Source organism: Manis javanica, chromosome 3 (assembly GCF_040802235.1).
Source record: "Manis javanica isolate MJ-LG chromosome 3, MJ_LKY, whole genome shotgun sequence".
Lineage (NCBI taxonomy): Eukaryota > Metazoa > Chordata > Mammalia > Pholidota > Manidae > Manis > Manis javanica.
In genome coordinates, this window is record NC_133158.1 from 176,246,318 (window position 1) to 176,269,169 (window position 22,852).

Below are 22,852 nucleotides of genomic sequence, written 5' to 3' on the forward strand. Positions count from 1 at the left end.
GCAAAGCTGTGCTGCTCTTCAGGGTGGCCATGAGGATTGAATGAGACCTGGCACATAACATATTAACAGGTGCTCACAGACCCTGCTTCCTCTCTTGCTGGCAAGCAGGCCCAGCCTAGCAAGAATCTTACTGCTATGCACAATGGTACAGACAAGAGGCAGGAGGGTGCATGGAGTGGGACATGGAGACCCGAAGCTGCCCGACTGAGCTGTGTGAATGGGCCCAGATGAGCTGGGCAGAGAAGGGGAGGTTCTAGCATGACATCTAGTGTTAGACTCGGGCCTGTGGTCCTAAAGGTCTCAGGTGACCCGCCCTCTGGGGATAAAATCCTTCCTGTAACAGGGATGGGGAAGGAATACAACTGGAACAGACATAGTTGATCACAAACACACCTCCCTATTAGATACACAAATCCTAGAATGGTTCTTTTAGGGGGAACATCACAATTTACTCTGCTAGCCTCCTGGGGTTGAGTAGAGCCTACCAAGAAGGAAACGTGTCTCCCCACAGGAACCCTGCTCCGCTGGGTCTCCCCACACTGTTCCTGCAGAACACTGGGCTCAGCACCTCCTGATGCCTGGCCAGACACTATGCTGACTCCTTGCTCCTTCCTTCCTGTGCCCAGTGCCCCAGACCACCTGCTATTCCGCATCCCCATTCCTGGGCCCATCACAGGACAGCTGTGTGACTGACCTCCCCACCAAGGGTCACCTCTACACTGAAAACCAGTGCCATTAAGGAACTATGATGGACAAAGAAAAGTTCCCATGAAGTTAAATTTCTACTCTCATAAAATAACCCACTTAAGGGGAAAAAAATATGTAAAAGCATGAAAACACAGAAGGTTGCCCAGTGAATATTTGAAAGATGGGCTCTACCTGAGAGCAATCCAGACCAGTTGGTAAATGTAAATCACAGAAGATTCATTTTTTGAAATCCCAGTGACAAGACTGGACTTCTACCACCTTGCTTCAAGCATGGACTCAATATATTCAGTATATTTTTAGACATAGCATAAAAACTTAATTCCCAAATAAAAGTCTACCCCCATCTCACATACACAAGGCACACTCCCATCAAGGCTGAAAGCAACCACTTGCTTTCATGGAAAAGAAGCCCCTCCATAGATGTGAATTATGTGAATGACAAAAACTGATCTATCTCATTAACTAACTTCTTAAAATGTTTTTCTAATTCATTAAAAACTTTTCTGAGGTTTACATTTCAAAAGATCATGTCTTCGTCAAAAGAAATAAAACTTAAAAAAATTAGAGAAGAAATCCAAATGAAAGGAGTCTTAAAAAGAAAGGTCTGCCTATGACAGGGACACAGTGCACCTGGAGACACTCCTGCTTACCATACATCCCCTGTTCAGGGAAGAAGGTGCTGGTTCTAAGCTGAAACACTGTCCCATGGTCATGAGTTTTGCAAAAGCTTTCACTGACGGAACAGGCTTCTTGACTGAATCAAAAGAGCATCAGGCCCTATCACAGAGGCAGCCTCCTACAGAGCCACAAGTGTACACAGGTGCTGAGAAGGGACCAAGCAGTCTCACCAAAGTACAGATGTGCTGCCCCACCACACTCATGCCTTTACCTTTTCTGCAGGAAAGGGAGAGGACGTAATGTTCTGCAGATGTAAGGTGGGGCTTTGGAGCTCATGTTGCTGGGCTGCACCTCCATGGGAAGCTATGAAGCTAAGCCTGCATATCATCAGAAAGGACCACAGGTTGACAATTCCCACCTCCTTAAAACCTGATCCTGCAAAACTGCCTGATTGGTAGGAGTCACACTATAAGGTACTTCCTGCTTATCAAAGATAAGAAAAAGCAAATGGACTTGTTATTTCATTACTTTTCACTATTAGCATCAGCATTCAGAACAGCCCCAACTGGCTGGACCATGGTCACCATTGCTATCTTTTGGTTGACTGTGCTCACTCTACTATCAAATTAATTTAAAAATACCCAGAAAGTCTTACCCAGTTTCATGCAGGGCCAGCATTTAGAGACAGCCAAGCTATTCCTCATCACAAAGTTCACTATCAGTCCATAAGATCTGCTTGAACTGTAGATTCATAAGAGAATCTGTTGGTCAGTGGCTTAGACTTGTGTCCTCAACTTGAAGTGAAAATGTAGTCACTATTCTCAAGGTTCATAAAATTTAATGAAAAGGAATAAGCTGGACCCATGAGCCTGTATCAAAAGAGCATCAGGCCCTATCACAGAGGCAGCCTCCTACAGAGCCACAAGCGTACACAGATGCTGAGAAGGGACCATGCAACTGGTGAAATTAACTAGAGCTCTGGGAGAGGTGACTGTCAAGCACCCCAGCCCAAGCTCGGGAGCCCGTGGGTGGGACAGCACAGGAAGGAAAGGGAGGGCTAGACTAGAAAGAGGTTTGCAGTAGCAGACACTGGAGGAGGTACAGGCAGAATCTTGGGGTCCCCACCTGGGAAATGAGGGACACAGCTGGTGAGCACAGGATGTCTTCAAGGGAAGATGGCTCAGTGAGGTCACAAGCAAGCACCCACACTAATCAAACCTGCCTGTGAGGCCCAAAACCACTGCTCACAAGCTGAGACCTGTTAGGCTAGTTACTTTACCTCTCTGTGTCCTGCTCCTTCACTTATAAATGGGCAAATACCAATGCCCTGTCATAAAACATTTGTAAGGGTTAAATGAAAATGCACGTAAAGAGCAAACCATCATTTCACGCAGAAGTATGTGTACCTCTGTAAATCCTGCCATCAGCTCTACCAGACACCATCTGGAGAGCATCCCTCATTTTTTTTCTTCCCTGAAAACCTCTGTGGATAATTTCAGGTGCTGCCATGATATGACTGTAACTTTACTGTAGGATGGCTTTATATGTAGGCTACTATACATGTGCTGTATTTAATAAAAACACTATTACAGGAGATCAATCTTTTTCCAACTAATCTCACCTTGGAAGTTGAAAGCATCCCCTTGAAGAGCAGAAAAAGCACTGAGTGGAAAGAAGGCCAACTGGTCTCCAACAAAGCTACTGTAATGTGATACTTACCAGCACGTCCACATAGAGAATCCAGCAGTGCTCCCGAGGACTAATGCAGAGGGATTTGAGGTTCACGCTGCTCTTATTGTTAAATATCCGGGAGAGGGTGTTAGCAATCTCCGTGCCAAGATCATCACCTCCTCGACCTTCAAATTCAGGGGTAGCATTGGCTGAACTACATAGAAGGGCAACAGAAAAGCTGGGTGAGTCTTTTCAAATGCAAAAAGCAAAGGTGCGAGGCTTTATTCTAGCTTCCGTGCAGAACACCAGAACAGCCAGCGCTATAAGGAAAGCCACTCAGGTGAGGAAAAGATGGCAACCACCACTTTCCCAGCCTTCAGACATGAGCAGTTAGCCGTACCAGCACTGTGCCCTACTTGTTTGTCACTGGGTGTGATGGGAGGAGCCTGGACTTCCAACAGAAACAGACTTCAACCAAAGAGAAACAAGGGAGAAGTGGTAAAGTGAACCTCGGCCTGTGACAACTGACTCCCTCATCCTGAGAGCACAGTCATCTTCTCTGGCAGGCCCAGGAAGCTTGGGAGACCCAGAAAGTCAGTCTGCTTACAGAGGGGTTACATGATATATGCCATCCCTAGTGTCCACAGCCTTAGAATGCATATCATACTCTCAAAATCAAAGACCACACATAAGTACAATAACCTTTCTGGAATGATTTAGCAGGTTTGTATGATAGTACACCAGAGCTACTTAATAAACTTTAGATTATCACTGCACTGAAAAGCAGCAAAATGGAATAGAAGAGAAAGACTGCTGGCTGGTTACATTTTAGGCTATCCCTTTTACTTTATTATTTTTTAAGAGAAAACCTTTTCCATTTTGGCCTCTTGAATCTTATGCCCAATTATCTCAATAAAGAGTGAAGAAGTATCAACATTTGCCACCATAAGTACTACTCAAAAGTGTTTTACAGGAAATTTTTGAAGGTTTTGGCTTAACAAAACCAGACTCTCATAACCCTTAATACATCTGTGAGATAAGTAAACACTCTAGTAATCATTTACTGTAATGAATAAGGCCCAGAAGGTAAGAAACCCATTGTTTCAGTATGGTCTATACAAAACCATATATTGAAGCTTTCTGTACTCAGCCCATCTACCCATCCACTCACTCATCTGGAAGGTACAGCCCAGTGCTAGGCACTGGAGACCTAGAGACTGAGCGAGGCAGAGGCAGAACCTAAGTCAGCCACTCCAATGAAGTAGAGGAGAGCAAACAGCAGGAGTGGGATGCTAGGGAGGATGTCAGTCAGTGGTGAGGATTATAGGAGACCTCAAACTTGAAGATGAGTGTAAGATGACCAGACCACAGACCGACAGAGGGATTCCAAACAAAGCAAAATGCTGTGTAAAGGCTGAAGACCATGCTTATATCATTTGTGAAATGCCATAAAAAATCTCACCTACTGTATTTAAATGTCTCTTTTGTCTAGCACTTCCTAATATAAGTGTAAGAATGAATCTTAAAATAATCAGTATATTGTTCAGTGTATAATAACTTTGCTTCCCCGATCATACAGTCTTCCCTTAGTGAGGCAGGGCAGGGACATGAAACAAGCATCATGACTAATTTTTCCTGTCCTTGATGAAAAATGCCAAGATATAAATAGTATAGTAAGAATAGGAGGGAGGGAATAAAGACGGAAGCATGAGAGGTAAGAACGAAGCCTCCTCCTAAAATGGCATATAATATGAAAATATAATTAATACAACTAATCCTGAAAGAGCAACAGGGAAGAGGACTGTGCCAGACTGCATTCACCTCGAGAAAAGAACAGACCTCACGAAACAGGGTAACGAACCAAAGCTGTGGCCCAGCGGGATCCAAGCCCTTCCCCCACCCCAGCTCACCAGCAGGAGGAAGAGAAACAAAGCAGTGAGGGAGTGGAGGCCTGCAACTGCTGAATACCTAACTCTGGAGATCTGCTCTGGGAGCACAAACCTACATTGTATGGTGCTCTGGTGATTAGGGAGGTTGGAAAGCTAAGACAGGCAAAATACCTGGAAAGACTGAGATTCCAGCTGCTTGTGGAAAACAGGGATCCATATCCGGTGGCTCCAGGACAAAAGAAAGGTGGGCAGTCTGAGACACTCTCTAACAGCGAGAGGGCTACTAAAGGGGCAAGGCTTGCACAGTTTACTGCTCAGGAGAAAGGACAGGTAGACAAAATTGTCTGGATGCACTCTGCCCAGCAGGCTGGGAACTTTCACAATGTTCAGGCCTCCAGCCCCCTGGCTAGCTACCAGCTCCAAGGACCCCCACTGTGATATTCAGCCTCTATCGCCTTCCTCCCAGCCAGCCCGCACCTACCTCACAAGCTGACAAACACTTCCCTGGCATTAGGCCAGAGGGAAGCCCCACCTACAGCAGCTACAAATGCAAAGCATAGAGGCTTATACCTGTGTGCTCGGCCCACTGGTTCTGGCAGTGGACACAGGCATAGCAGCCAGGAAGCAGGAAATAGCTCTTTACTTCCCCCAGGCATGAACACCACTCCCCTTCAACCCCAGACATTGCTCCAGGGACTGAACAGTTCCAGGAGTAGACCTTCTGGGCACTAGAGAATGTCACATACAAATATGAAATGTCGAAGGAAACTGCTTCAAAGCAAAACCATACATACACTAGAGAAAGAGTCGAATGAAACCGAACTCATGAATCTTCCTGAAAGAGATTTAAAAAAAAAATCATAAACATGCTCATGGAGGTACAGAAAAGTATTCAAGAACTCAGGAATGAATTCCGGTCAGAGTTCCAATCATTATGGAACACAGTATCAGAAATGAAACATATAATGAAAGGTTTTAAAAGCAGATTAGATACAGTGGAAGAGACGATAAATGAAATAGAAATTAGAGAAGAGGCACAAAGAAGCTGAGGCACAGAGAGAAAAAAGGATCTCCAAGAATGAAAGAATACTGAGAGAACTGTGTGACCAATTTTTCGTATTAGAGGGGAACAAGAAGAAGAGAGAGAAAAGGGGATAGAAAGTGTCTTTGAGGAGATAATTGCTGAAAATTTCCCCATCTGGGGAAGGAGACAGCCTTTCAGGCCATGGAGGTACACAGATCTTCCAACACAAGGGACCCAAGGAGGACAACATCAAGACATATAATAATTAAAATGGCAAAGATAGGACAGACTATTAAAAGCAGCCAGAAAGAGAAATAAGATCACATACAAAGGAAAGCCCATCAGGCTACTATCAGACTTCTCAAAAGAAATCTTACAGGCCAGAAGGGAGTGGCATGATATATTTAATGCAATGAAGTAGAAGGGTCTCAAACCAAGAATACTTTATCTGGTAAGATTATCATTTAAATTTGAAGGAGGGATTAAGCAATTTCCAGATAAGCGAAAGCTGAATTTACCTCTCATAAACGACTTCTACAGTGTATTTTGGAAGGACTGCTATAGATGGAAGTGTTCCAAAGGTTTAATAGCTGTCACCAGAGGTAACAAAACCACAGTAAAGAAAGTAGAACAGCTAATTACTAAGCAAATGCAAAATTAAATCAACAACCCACAAAGTCAGTCAAGGGATAGACAAAGAGTACAGAATATGATACCTAACATATAAAGAATGGAGGAGGAGAAAGAAAGAACCTTTAGATTGTGTTTGTAATAGCATATAAGTGAGTTAAGTTAGACTCTTAGTAAGTAAGTTAACCTTGAACCTTTGGTAACCACATATCTAAAGTCTGCAATGGCAGTAAGTACATACCTACCGATAACCACCCTAAATGTAAATGGTCTGAATGCAACAATCAAAAAGACATAGAGGCACTGAATGGATACAAAAAACAAGACCCATCTATATGCTGCCTACAAGAGATGCACTATAAACCCAAAGACACACACAGACTAAAAGTAAAGAGATGGAAAAAGATATTTCATGCCACTAATATGGAGAAAAAAGCAGAAGTTGCAGTACTTGTATCAGACAAAATATATTTCAAAACAAAGAAAGTCACAAGAGACAAAGAAGGACATTACATAATGATAAAGAGGTCAATCCAACAAGAAGAAATAACCATTATAAATATCTAGGCACCCAACACAGGAGCACCTACATGTGAAACAAATACTAACTCAATTAAAAGGGGAAATACAATGCAATGCATTCATTCTAGGACACTTTAATACACTACTCACTCCAAAGGACAGATCCACCAGAAAGAAAATAAGTAAGGACACAGAGGCGCTGAACAACACATTAGAACAGATGGACCTACCAGACATCTACAGAACTCTACACCCAAAAGCAGCAGAATACACATTCTTCTCAAGTGCACATGGAACATTTTCAAGAATAGATCATATACTAGGCCACAAAAAGAGCCTCAGTAAGTTAAAAATGATTGAAATTGGACTAACCAGTTTCTCAGACCACAAAGGTCTGAAACTAGAAATAAATCACACAAAGAAAATGAAAAATCTCACAAACACATGGAGGCTTCACAACATGTTCCTATATGACCAATGGATCAATGACCAAATAAAAACAGAGATCAAGCAATATATGGAGACAAATAACAACAATAACTCAACACCGCAAAATCTTTGGGTTGCCGCAAAGGCCGTGCTAAGAGGGAAATATATTGCAATACAGACCTGCCTCAGGAAAGAAGAACAATCCCATATGAGCAGTCTAAACTCACAATAAGGGAAACTAGAAAAAGAAGAACAAATGAGGCCCAGAGTCAGTAGAAGAAGGGACATAATAAAGAGAAGAGCAGAAATAAATAAAATTGAGAAGAATAGAATGGGGGCGGAGCCAAGATGGCGGCGTGAGTAGAGCAGTGGAAATCTCCTCCCAAAAACACATAGAGCTATGAAAATATAACAAAGAAAAATCTTCCTAAAATAGAGACCACAGGACACAGGACAACATCCAGACCACATCCACACCTGCAAGAACCCAGCGCCTTGTGAAGGGGAGTGCTTTTTGGAAATCTTAAAGGGGCAGGACAGGTCACTTAGACCAGAAGCAGGGAATCTGGGGATCTCTGGGCACTCTAACCCCCTGGGCAGCAGGGAGCACAGAGGCCCCTTACGGAGATAAATAGTCTCCTGGCTGCTCCCCCTCCAACGGGGCTCCACCATTTTGGAGGAACAGCCCCAGCCAGGCCAAGCCCACAGCAACAGCGGAGATAAACCCCAAAGCAACTGGGCAGGAAGCAGAAGCCCTGTCTGCGCACAGCTGCCCAGCACAAGCCACTAGAGGTCGCTATTCTCCCAGGAAAAGGCTACAAACCAACAAGAAGGGAAGCTCTTCCAGCGGTCACTTGTACCAGCTCTGCAAACTATCTCTATCACCATGAAAAGGCAAAACTACAGGCAGACAAAGATCACAGAGACAACACCTGAGAAGGAGACAGACCTAACTAGTCTTCCTGAAAAAGAATTCAAAATAAAAATCATGAACATGCTGACAGAGATGCAGAAAAAAATGCAAGAGCAATGGGATGAGATGCAGAGAAAAATGCAAGAGCAGTGGGATGAAGTCCGGAAGGAGATCACAGATGTCAGGAAAGAGATCACAGAAGTGAAACAATCCCTGGAAGGATTTATAAGCAGAATGGATAAGATGCAAGAGGCCATTGAAGGAATAGAAGCCAGAGAACAGGAACATATTGAAGCTGACATAGAGAGAGATAAAAGGATCTCCAGGAATGAAACAACACTAAGAGAAATATGTGACCAATACAAAAGGAAAAACATTCGTATTATAGGGATACCAGAAGAGGAAGAAAGAGGAAAAGGGATAGAAAGTGTCTTTGAAGAAATAATTGCTGAAAACTTCCCCAAACTGGGGGAGGAAATAATCGAACAGACCATGGAATTATACAGAACCCCCAACAGAAAGGATCCAAGGAGGACAACACCAAGACACATAATAATTAAAATGGCAAGGATCAAGGACAAGGAAAGAGTTTTAAAGGCAGCTAGAGAGAAAAAGGTCACCTATAAAGGAAAACCAATCAGGCTAACATCAGACTTCTCAACAGAAACCCTACAGGCCAGAAGAGAATGGCATGATATACTTAATGCAATGAAACAGAAGGGCCTTGAACCAAGGATACTGTATCCAGCACGACTATCATTTAAATATGATGGTGGGATCAAACAATTCCCAGACAAGCAAAAGCTGAGGGAATTTGCTTCCCACAAACCACCTCTACAGGGCATCCTACAGGGACTGCTCTAGATGGGAGCACCCCTAAAAAGAGCACAGAACAAAACACACAACATATGAAGAATGGAGGAGGAGGAATAAGAAGGGAGAGAAGAAAAGACTCTCCAGACAGTGTATATAACAGCTCAATAAGCGAGCTAAGTTAGGCAGTAAGATACTAAAGAAGCTAACCTTGAACCTTTGGTAACCATGAATCTAAAGCCTGCAATGGCAATAAGTACATATCTTTCAATAGTCACCCTAAATGTAAATGGACTTAATGCACCAATCAAAAGACATAGAGTAATAGAATGGATAAAAAAGCAAGACCCATCTATATGCTGCTTACAAGAAACTCACCTTAAACCCAAAGATAAGCATAGACTAAAAGTCAAGGGATGGAAAAACATATTTCAGGCAAACAACAGTGAGAAGAAAGCAGGGGTTGCAGTACTAATATCAGACAAAATAGACTTCAAAACAAAGAAAGTAACAAGAGATAAAGAAGGCCACTACATAATGATAAAGGGCTTAGTCCAACAAGAGGATATAACCATTCTAAATATATATGCACCCAATACAGGAGCACCAGCATATGTGAAGCAAATACTAACAGAACTAAAGAGGGAAATAGACTGCAATACATTCATTGTAGGAGACTTCAACACACCACTCACCCCAAAGGATAGATCCACCGGGCAGAAAATAAGTAAAGACACACAGGCACTGAACAACACACTAGAACAGATGGACCTAATAGACATCTATAGAACTCTACATCCAAAAGCAACAGGATATACATTCTTCTCAAGTGCACATGGAACATTCTCCAGAATAGACCACATACTAGCTCACAAAAAGAGCCTCAGTAAATTCCACAATATTGAAATTCTACCAACCAATTTTTCAGACCACTAAGGTATGAAAGTAGAAATAAATTCTACAAAGAAAACAAAAAGGCTCACAAACACATGGAGGCTTAACAACATGCTACTAAATAATCAATGGATCAATGAACAAATCAAAATAGAGATCAAGGAATATATAGAAACAAATGACAACAACAACACTAAGCCCCAACTTCTGTGGGATGCAGCGAAAGCAGTCTTAAGAGGAAAGTATATAGCAATCCAGGCACACTTGAAGAAGGAAGAACAATCCCAAATGAATAGTCTAACATCACAACTATTAAAACTGGAAAAAGAAGAACAAATGAGGCCTAAAGTCAGCAGAAGGAGGGACATAATAAAGATCAGAGAAGAAATAAACAAAATTGAGAAGAATAAAACAATAGCAAAAATCAACGAAACCAAGAGCTGGTTCTTTGAGAAAATAAACAAAATAGATAAGCCTCTAGCCCAACTTATTAAGAGAAAAAGAGAGTCAACACAAATCAACATAATCAGAAATGAGAATGGAAAAATCACGACAGACTCCACAGAAATACAAAGAATTATTAAAGACTACTATGAAAACCTATATGCCAACAAGCTGGAAAACCTAGAAGAAATGGACAACTTCCTAGAAAAATACAACCTCCCAAGACTGACCAAGGAAGAAACACAAAAGTTAAACAAACCAATTACAAGCAAAGAAATTGAAACAGTAATCAAAAAACTACCCAAGAACAAAACCCCGGGGCCGGACGGATTTACCTCGGAATTTTATCAGACACACAGAGAAGACATAATACCCATTCTCCTTAAAGTGTTCCAAAAAATAGAAGAAGAGGGAATACTCCCAAACTCATTCTATGAAGCCAACATCACCCTAATACCAAAACCAGGCAAAGACCCCACCAAAAAAGAAAATTACAGACCAATATCCCTGATGAATGTAGATGCAAAAATACTCAATAAAATATTAGCAAACAGAATTCAACAGTATATCAAAAGGATCATACACCATGACCAAGTGGGGTTCATCCCAGGGATGCAAGGATGGTACAACATTCGAAAATCCATCAACATCATCCACCACACCAACAAAAAGAAAGACAAAAACCACATGATCATCTCCATAGATGCTGAAAAAGCATTTGACAAAATTCAACATCCATTCATGATAAAAACTCTCAGCAAAATGGGAATAGAGGGCAAGTACCTCAACATAATAAAGGCCATATATGATAAACCCACAGCCAGCATTATACTGAACAGCGAGAAGCTGAAAGCATTTCCACTGAGATCGGGAACCAGACAGGGATGCCCACTCTCCCCACTGTTATTTAACATAGTACTGGAGGTCCTAGCCACGGCAATCAGACAAAACAAAGAAATACAAGGAATCCAGATTGGTAAAGAAGAAGTTAAACTGTCACTATTTGCAGATGATATGATACTGTACATAAAAAACCCTAAAGACTCCACTCCAAAACTACTAGAACTGATATCGGAATACAGCAAAGTTGCAGGATACAAAATCAACACACAGAAATCTGTAGCTTTCCTATACACTAACAACGAATCAATAGAAAGAGAAATCAGGAAAACAATTCCATTCACCATTGCATCAAAAAGAATAAAATACCTAGGAATAAACCTAACCAAGGAAGTGAAAGACTTATACTCTGAAAACTACAAGTCACTCTTAAGAGAAATTAAAGGGGACACTAATAAATGGAAACTCATCCCATGCTCATGGCTAGGAAGAATTAATATCGTCAAAATGGCCATCCTGCCGAAAGCAATATACAAATTTGATGCAATCCCTCTCAAATTACCAGCAACATTCTTCAATGAATTGGAACAAATAATTCAAAAATTCATATGGAAACACCAAAGACCCCGAATAGCCAAAGCAATCCTGAAAAAGAAGAATAAAGTAGGGGGGATCTCACTCCCCAACTTCAAGCTCTACTACAAAGCCATAGTAATCAAGACAATTTGGTACTGGCACAAGAACAGAGCCACAGACCAGTGGAACAGATTAGAGACCCCAGAAATTAACCCAAACATATATAGTCAATTAATATTTGATAAAGGAGCCATGGACATACAATGGCAAAATGACAGTGTCTTCAACAGATGGTGCTGGCAAAACTGGACAGCTACATGTAGGAGAATGAAACTGGACCATTGTCTAACCCCATATACAAAGGTAAACTCAAAATGGATCAAAGACCTGAATGTAAGTCACAAAACCATTAAACTCTTGGAAAAAAACATAGGCAAAAACCTCTTAGATATAAACATGAGTGATCTCTTCTTGAACATATCTCCCCGGGCAAGGAAAACAACAGCAAAAATGAGCAAGTGGGACTACATTAAGCTGAAAAGCTTCTGTACAGCGAAAGACACCATCAATAGAACAAAAAGGAACCCTACAGTATGGGAGAATATATTTGAAAATGACAGATCTGATAAAGGCTTGACGTCCAGAATATATAAAGAGCTCACACGCCTCAACAAACAAAAAACAAATAATCCAATTAAAAAATGGGCAGAGGAACTGAACAGACAGTTCTCCAAAAAAGAAATACAGATGGCCAAGAGACACATGAAAAGATGCTCCACATCGCTAATTATCAGAGAAATGCAAATTAAAACTACAATGAGGTATCACCTCACACCAGTAAGGATAGCTGCCATCCAAAAGACAAACAACAACAAATGTTGGCGAGGCTGTGGAGAAAGGGGAACCCTCCTACACTGCTGGTGGGAATGTAAATTAGTTCAACCATTGTGGAAAGCAGTATGGAGGTGCATCAAAATGCTCAAAACAGACCTACCATTTGACCCAGGAATTCCACTCCTAGGAATTTACCCTAAGAACGCAGCAATCAAGTTTGAGAAAGACAGATGCACTCCTATGTTTATCGCAGCACTATTTACAATAGCCAAGAATTGGAAGCAACCTAAATGTCCATCTGTAGATGAATGGATAAAGAAGATGTGGTACATATACACAATGGAATACTACTCAGCCATAAGAAGTGGAAAAATCCAACCATTTGCAGCAACATGGATGGAGCTGGAGAGTATTATGCTCAGTGAAATAAGCCAAGCGGAGAAAGAGAAATACCTAATGATTTCACTCATCTGAGGAGTATAGGAACAAAGGAAAAACTGAAGGAACAAAACAGCAGCAGAATTACAGAACCCAAAAATGGACTAACAGGTACCAAAGGGAAAGGAACTGGGGAGGATGGGTGGGCAGGGAGGGATAAGGGGGGGGAAGAAGAAGGGGGGTATTAAGATTAGCATGCATGGGGGGGAGGGAGAAAGGGGAGGGTGGGCTGCACAACACAGAGAGGACAAGTAGTGACTCTACCACATTTTGCTAAGCTGATGGACAGTAACCGTAATGTGGTTGTTAGGGGGGACCTGATATAGGGGAGAGCATAGTAAACATAGTATTCTTCAGGTAAGTGTAGATTAAAAATTTAAAAAAAAAAAAGAAAGAAAGAAAGAAAGAAAAGGGGGATTACTCCTTAACAGGATAAAACTATTGGTAAATCAAAGATCAACGCATGCTTTAAATATCCTTAATGTTGATCACTTAAAGGGTGTCAGATGATCAGCTATGGAGGTACTCTTTTCTGATAATATTCCTTTCTCTTAATTAAAAAAAAAAAAAAAAGCAGTTACTGTGTGCTGACCTCCAATGAGTTCTGCACAGTGGTATAGAGGGCATGTCAAAGTGTGGGCAAAGGGTCTGTTTGTTTCTACGCAGAAGATCAAGGCCTAGCTTGGATACCCAGAAAATGAACTAAGATACGATATGAGGAGGAGCTTCCGGCATCAGCACTCTCTGGAGGACTCATGCCGGGGGATGATCATAAAAAAGCCTCCACAGGGATCCGGACGATGCTGCGGTTGTGGCTGCATCCAGCCCACCGTCTCCTGGACTTGCCATAAGAAGGAGGAGGGAGATGTCTAGGCTGGCATGTGCATACAGTGAGACAACGAATTTGACTGGATCTGTACTGTTGGAACTCAACCAGGAGTTGGGAGGGGTGCAAGTTGTAGCACCCCAAAATCTCATGACTATAGACTATCTATGGTTAAAAGAACATATGGGATGTGAACAGATCCCAGAAATGGGCTGCTTTAATTTGTCTGATGGTTCAAGTACAGTTGGACAATATCCATCATATCATAGATAAATTTTCACAAATGCCTAGGGTGCCTAAATGGTTTTCTTGGCTTCACTGGAGATGGCTGGTAATTATAGATTTGCTTTGTTTATGTCACCGTATTCCTATTATGTTAATATGTGTGTGCAAATTAGTTAGTAGTTTAAAACCTATACATACTTAAGGTACTATACAAGAAGATATGTCAAAGAAATAATCAATCCTCCCAAGTTTCCTTCATATGCTACATCTATAGCTTTTCTTCTTCCTTCCTAATTACAAACCTTAAATAGAATTCGTGCCTCATATCGAATTTACCGAGTATCATAATTCCTCCAGGTGGTAAAGATACCTCGAGACAAGTGCTGGGCATAAAGCCACAGGGCATAAATCTGCAAAGAAGTAAAAAGCTAACCTTTGCAAACAATATGGCTTCTCTCTCACTTACCAACTTTACATTTCCCTGTATGGCCCCGGAAGATGACTGGTTAGCCAGAGACGGGTAAGATTCCTCAAGGGAGGAACAACCTAAGACAGGCACAGTCGCAGGGGGGCCATCAGGTGAGAATTTGGGGATCAACAGAGGTGAGGCTCAGAACCTCACCCCCCCTGCTTTGAGAGAAATCTTCTGCATCCGTGGATGTCTTGCTGCCCTTGTCTAGCCTGGATTAATACTTAGTCCATAGGCACACACCTGATCATCTGATCATCTATATTTGCCTTCTTACAGCACTAAACTATGTTTTCTACCTTTATCTTGCATCTACCTACCACTTCAGCATTTTATTAAAAATAAAAATAATAATAATAATAGGAGAAATGTGGGATCAACATATAAATCAAGTACAAAAATCAAATGAATATTCATATTTGACCTGATGGTTTATAGGTCATATTGCATGATCAAAACTGAAAGTTTCTGTGATGAATGCCCTTGTACTGTTCACCATGTAAGAATTTATTCACTCTGTAAGAATTCGTTCACCATGTAAGAACTTGTTCGTTATGCTTCAGAAGATTGGAGACTGATGAGAATTAGGCTTGAGATGGATTAATGATTGTACATTGAGCATTGACCCCCCTATACTGAATTTTATTGTTGTTAACAACCATTTGATCAATAAATATGAGAGATGCCCTCTCAAAAAAAAAAAAAAAATTGAGAAGAATAAAAACAATAGAAAGGATCAATGAAAGCAAGAGCTGGTTCTTCAAGAAAATAAACAAAATAGATAAACCCCTAGCCAGACTTATCAAGAAGAAAAGAGAGTGTACACACATAAACAGAATCAAAAATGAGAAAGGAAAAGTCACTATGGACACCACAGAAATACAAACAATTATGAGAGAATACTATGAAAAATTATACCCCAACAAACCACATAACCTAGAAGAAATGGACAACTTTCTAGAAAAATACAACCCTCCAAGGTTGACCCAGAAAGAAACAGAAAATCTAAACAGACCAATTACCAGCAATGAAATTGAACTGACGGTAATCAAAAACCTACCTATGAACAAAACTCCTGGATCAGATGGCTTCACCACTGAATTTTATCAAACATTTAGTGAAGACCTAATACCCATCCTCCTTAAAGTTTTCCAAAGAGTAGAAGAAGACAGAATACTTCCAAACTCATTCTTTGAGGCCAGCATCACTGCAATACCAAAACCAGGCAAAGACACCACAAAAAAAGAAAACTACAGACCAATATCCCTGATAAACATAGATGCAAAAATACTCAACAAAATATTAGCAAACCAAATTCAAAAATACATCAAAAGGATTATCCACCATGATCAAGTAGGATTTATTCCAGGGATGCAAGAATGATACAATATTAGAAAATCCATCAACATCATCCACCACATCAACAAAAAGGACAAAAACCACTTGATTATCTCCATAGATGCTTAAAAAGCATTTGACAAAATTCAACATCCATTCATGATAAAAACTCTGAACAAAATGGGTATAGAGGGCAAGTACTTTAACATAATAAAGGCCATATATGACACCCACAGACAACATCATACTTAACAGTGAGAAGCTGAAAGCTTTTTCTTTAAGATCAGGAACAAGACAAGGATGCCAACTCCCTCAACTTTTATTCAACATAGTTCTTCAGGTGCTTGCAATGGCAATTAGACAACACAAAGGGCATGGAGATTGGCAAGGAAGAAGATAAACTGTCCCTGTTTGCAGATGACATGATATTCTACAAAAAAACCCTAAAGAATCCACTCCAAAACTACTAGATCTAATATCTGAATTAAGCAAATTTGCAAGATACAAAATTAATACACAGAAATCTGTTGCATTCCTATACACTAACAATGAACTAGCAGAAAGATAAATCAGGAAAACAAATCCATTCACAATTGCATCAAAAAGAATAAAATACCTAGGAATAAACCTAACCAAGGAAGTGAAAGACGTATACTTTGAAAACTACAAGACACTCATGAGAGAAATTAAAGAAAATACCAATAAATGGAAACACATCCCAAGTTCATGAATAGGAAGAATTAATATTGTTAAAATGGCCATCCTGCCTAAAGCAATCTACAGATTCAATGCAATCCATATCAAAATACCAGCAGCATTCTTCAGTGAATTAGAGCAAATCATGCTAAAATTCATATGGAACTGCAAAAGGCCCCAAATAGCCAAAGCAATCCTGAAAAGAAAGAATAAAGCTGGGGGGATTTCGCTCCCTAACTTCAAGCACTACTACAAAGCTACAGTAATCAAGACAATTTGCTACTGGCACAGGAACAGACCCATAGACCAATGGAACAGACTAGAGAACCCTGATGTTGGGCAATTAATATATGATAAAGGAGCTATGGACATACAATGGGGAAATGACGGCCTCTTTAAGAACTGGTGTTGGCAAAACTGCACAACTACATGCAAGAGAATGACACTGGATTATTGTCTAACCCCATACCCAAATGTAAACTCAAAATGGATCAAAGACCTGAATTTAAGTCATGAAACCATAAAACTCTTGAAGGACAACATAGGCAAAACATCTCCTGAATATAAACATGAGCAACTTCTTCCTGAATGCATCTCCTTGAGCAAAGGAAACAAAAGCAAAAATGAACACATGGGACTACATCAAACTAAAAAGTTTGTGTATGGCAAAGGACAATATCAACAGAAAAGGCATCCTACAGTATGGGAGAATATATTTGTAAATGACATATCCAAAATCAATAAAGAACTCACATCCCTCAACATCCAAAAATCAAACAACCCAATTAACAAATGGGCGGAGGATATAAAGAGACAGTTCTCCCAAGAAGAAATTCAGATGGCCAACAGACTCATGAAAAGATGTTCCACATCACTAATCATAAGGGAAATGCAGTTTAAAACCACAATTAGATATCACCTCACACCAGTAACGATGGCCAGCATCAGAAAGACTAAGAATAATAAATGCTGGTGAGGATGCGGACAAAGGGGAACCCTCTACACTGCTGGTGGGGATGTAAGCTAGTTCAACCACTGTGGAAAGCAATATGGAGGTTCCTCAAAATACTAAAAATAGAAATACAATTTGACCCAGGAATCCCAATCCTTGGAATTTACCCAAAGAATACAACTTCTCAGACTCAAAAAGACAGATGCACCCCTTTGTTTATTGCAGCACTATTTACAATAGCCAAGAAATGGAAGCAACCTAAGTGTCCATCAGTAGATGAATGGATAAAGATGATGTGGTAAATATATACAATGGAAAACTATTCAGCCATAAGAAACAAATCCTACCATTTGCAAAAACATGGATGGAGCTGGAGGATATTATGCTCACTGAAATAAGCCAGGTGGAGGAGGACAAGTGCCAAATGATTTCCCTCATTTGTGGAGTATAACAACAAAGCAAAACTGAAGGAACAAAACAGCAGCAGACTCACAGACTCCTAGAAGGGACTAGTGGTTATCAAAGGGGAGGATTGGGGAGGAAGGGAGACAGTGACTGAGGGGTATTATGTTTAGTAGACATGATGTGAGGGGTCACGAGGAAGACAGTGTAGCACAGAGAAGGCAAATAATGAATCTGTGGCATCTTACTACACTGATGGACAGCAACTGCATTGGGGTAAGGGTAGGGACTTGGTAATATGGGCAAATGTAGTAACCACATTGTTTTTTCATGTGAAGCCTTCATAAGAGTGTATTATCAATAATACCTTAATAAAAAAAAAAAGAACAGGAGGGACTCCATCTAAAGGCTAAGATCCCATTTTAAAAACCAAGGAGTTAGGAATTAAGATTCCTAACATATTTTATGGCAATCAGCTGACAACCAACCCTATCTTAAGGCAGGGCAAGTAGTCCTAAATGATATGTCACCACTGTTTGAGGGTAACCTCTATCTTGGAGACAAACAGGATCAAGAAAATCTTTGTGTTAAGTTTATCTGACAGAATATCTAGAGGACAGACTATGGATGGTGACATAATTTCTTTCACCAGAGATAGACATCACAAGGACCACATGTCAAGCCCAAGCTCCCCCCACCTTTGCCCCATTCTTGAAAACCTTAAAAGACAGAATCCTAACCCCTTAAGTGCATCTCATCTCTGAGGTTGCCTGCATTCCCCTTTCTTCGAGTGTGTACTTGGCCTTGAATAAAGACTTCTCACTGCTCAACTTACTGTTTTGTCCCTGCGCTCTTCCAGTGGAAAGCGTCTTTGTTACTTCGCTATTTCATTCAATTTTCTAGACTTAAGTACAAGTCTTCACTCTCTCTGTCCTACTTCAGAAAAGTAAGGAAAGGCTACTGAGATCTCTCATTTGGGCTTGCAAGATCCCATTGCCTGGATGACCCAGACAGGACTGCAGCTGCAGGATCATGCTCTCTTTAGTAGCCTGCCCCAAAACCTCCTTTCCTTGCCTTTAGAAAGTTCTCAGAACATAATCTCACACCATCCAGTGCTCTGTGGCTCCCTCAATCCTGGGTGGTAGGGGCTTAGTTCCCACAGCATGCAAATTCAAGTGGACACTAGACGCCAAGTGACCTTGGCTTCAGGAGTTGGCAAGGCATCTGCCCTATGCTGAGCAGTTCAATAACCTAACCTTTCCTCCCTCAGGTCTTCCTTGTTCTCTGCTGCCTGCACAGCTCCTGCCATTTGCTGCTACTCTCTTTAATGAATTCCTTCCTTGCCTACATTCGCCTGACCTGTTCAATAATTCTTTCTCATTCAGAGTAAAGAACCCTCTCCCCCGAGGTCGAGGTCTCACTGAGTGCGCAGGGAGAGACCTCCTGAGACTCAGCTGCCCAGCAACTATGAGCCAGGAGAAACCCAATGTAAAATCCCCAAGAGAAACTTTATTACCACCACAGGACCTTGCTGTTCCCCCACCAACTCTGCGAGACTCAGGCACTGAGCCATGAAAAGTAGTTCATTTGTGGTGAAATAATCAAGTCACCAGGGACCAAGTTTATTATTTTGCACAGCCAGCAAAACACAACCACTTCTAACTTAAACACTAAGCAATCAATATTAAGTTTCCATCTTTTAAGTGTATAAAAACACATCTGTGTAGACAAATCCAGCCAGAGATGCTTGTACTTCAAAGGTGTGCCTTTTCCTGGTCACAGTAGGCCATATCCTCCTGGACTCAAGGACTGATGCAGTAACTCTTCTACTGCCCTAAAGGATGGTTTTCAGAATGTCCCAGGCCCAACTGGCTAAATTAATCTACCTACAAAGCCAGGCCTCATTGTTTTGGTTTTTTGGACACTGGGCTAATTTAAAGAGGAAAATTTTCCCATTTAAAAAGTTTTTGGGTTTTTTTTGTTTTTTTTTTTAACATGTTGTTCTTTCAGCATAGCTGATAGCCAGGCCGAGAAGAAGGTTTAGAGACTCATAAGACCTTGGACATCTCCCGTGTCCAGGTGGTGCCTCTGGGCAGCAAGCTGGGAAAGTGGATGGGAAGTGGTGTTCAGGGTGGGGATGGGGTGCAGTGCTTTGGGTAATATGAGAAAAGCCAGAAACCTGTATTCCACCTAAGGATGAAGAGAAGGGCTGGCATGGAGAAATGAGGTTCCATTTCATCACAAGGGGTATTCATAGCACAGGACACTTTTTGATAGAGTTGGACAGAAATGTAGGCCTGGAAAGGGCCTTAGAGACCATCACCAGATAACAAAAAAAAACAAATGCTAGCAGAGGCCATCCAGGTGACTACATATACCCAAACAAAAGACTACATGCCATCAACGGGGACTGATGGATACTATGGCAAACTTTTCAGCCTTGTCTAAAGGCATTTTAATTTGCCTTCAAAAAAAAACCCATAAGTGAAACAAAACTCTCACAGGCGGCATCTGATCTACAGTATAACATTGAGACCTCAGATGGTCTCCAACTCTTTCATTTTACAAGGAGGGGAACTTGAACAACCTTTCTGACTCTTCATTATATGTCAGACACACTGCTAGTGCTCTGTACATGTGCTAACTCATCCCAGCCCTGAGGCTGGACACCACATCAGAGAAAATGGAACGAGGTCATAGTAGAGGTCAGGTGATTTGCCCAATGTTACACAACTGAGGAGCTAAGATTCTAACCCAGGCAGTCCTGCCCTTACCTGTTAGGCTTCACTGGACTCTCCCTGCATATGTAATTCACACACTTGGCTTGCAGCCTAACATCAGTCAGGTTAATGTTCCTTGGGCCCGTCTTATGCTTCAAGGTCATGGAATGGGTGCTCTGATCTTGGGACTTCTTACTAAACCACAAATATTGGAGTCAAGGAATACAGACCAAGGGAATCCTAAATGAAAAGCATGTCTCTCTGTTAAGTACAAAGATTAAAAACAGAGAACACAGACTGGTAATCCTACCCCCAACTCAAGGGCATCACAATATATTATTTCAATAGAGGAGTATACACTTGGAGAGTTTTGGGCAAAAAAAAAAAAGTACTCTTTTACAATTACCAAAACCAATTCAGACGCTTCGTAAAGTATGACCCAGACCCTCTCCCAGAGGTGTTGGGAAATTGCTTACTGAGCTGAAAAACTAATAAAAATCCTGGAAAAGCTGCCCCCACCAGTTCTCCACCCCTCCTGATTCATCCACTCCTCCTACTTGGCATCTCTGGTTCATCTGGGGTAGGCAGAGATCAAGGGCAGGTCTACCTGAAATAAGCCTTCAAACACTAGGCCCACTGTTGTAGCTTGCCAATCCGTGGAGACTTCTAGCCAGGCCAGGCCAGGCCCAAGCCAGAAAAAAGTGATTTAGTGTATACCTGGGGCAGGACTACCTCCAGGCCTTACCCCTCTGACAGGCATCTAGCCCTGAGGAAGGTTCCATTCCTCTGACTCCTCTGTGTGCACATGTGCTCAATTCAGAGCCTGCAGAAGCTTCACTATAAATGGGTATGGCAATGTAGCACATTTTGAGCTTTTCATTCGTAAGTCCTTGTTTGAAATTTCTGGGAGAGTTATCTCATCAGCTTTGACACTCAGAATACAACTAGCACACTTCTGCAAGTTGCCTCTCTGCTTTGTCCCCATCCAGCCCTTCCGCCAAGAACAGCACCCCCTTCAAGCAGCATTAAGCAGGTAAGGAACAGAGATCAAGTGGCTCCTCCCACCAATTCAGGGCTCAAAGCTTCTGGTTCAATATTAGCAAAAAATACAAGTTATCACATTGAAAAGTAGGTAAAATCCCACAAGTGACAGTTGTTGGGCACACTGAACATCTATGAATGAAACATGGTCTCCTCAACTTCCCCTTATTAAAAACGTCTCCCTGAAAAGCTAACCCCACCAACATAGTGGTCAGAGAGCAGAAGAGACTGATGGACTGCCACCTAGTGGTAGCCCAGAGTGATACACATGTTCACGAAATTATTATCTTGCTCTGTGCTCTAGATGGAAACCATGTTCCCAAAGTGTCAAAGTTCTTACTTAAAATGGCCTTCTCAAGCCACACTAACAAACTGAACACTTGAGACAGGAGCGAGAAGGTCCAAGTTTGCTCCCAGTTCAGTGAGTGTGCTACCAGGCACCTCTGAGCAGAGCTCAGGAACCCCAGGTCTTTACTACTCTACTGGGATGGGGATTAGGTAAAGTGCAGCCAGGGATCCTTTCCAAAAGGTATCATTCCTATGACACCGGGAAAAGTATGGAGGTGGGATGCAATGTCTACCTCAGGTGCCATGTATTACTCCAAGTAGACAAAACAGGAGAAGGCACAGAAATGCAGTTAGTCTTCTGGGAATTTAAATAATTAAGACCTGCAAGTTGCTGGTATATAGTTAAGTCAACTGGGCTCAGCCTGGCAGGACCCCGCCGACCCCCATTACTTTCCTCCAGCTGGGTAACTGTTTCAACCTGTGGATAGGCAAGTACTTGAAGCTCTCCAGCAGAGGCCCCGTGCCCAGGACCCTGGTAGGGTTGGGGCAGGGGTAGGGGCAGCATCCTGATTGCTGGGCATATCCACAAGTGCCCAGAAGTCATTCCTATTCACTGGATCAGAATAAAGGAATTGGTTTGTTTACACAATTA

The 22,852-nt window shown here is 41.6% G+C and overlaps 1 protein-coding gene across 2 annotated transcripts in view; it reads right to left on the bottom strand.

Annotated features, from left to right (window-relative positions):
• EXOSC7 (exosome component 7) overlaps positions 1-22,852 on the bottom strand; it is a 75,903-nt gene that overhangs the window by 20,007 nt on the left and 33,044 nt on the right. For both annotated transcript variants that reach the window (XM_036996236.2, XM_036996237.2), the window contains one exon: positions 3,046-3,211. In XM_036996236.2, the coding sequence (XP_036852131.1) occupies positions 3,046-3,211 (166 nt within the window). The remainder of the gene's footprint in view (positions 1-3,045; positions 3,212-22,852) is intronic.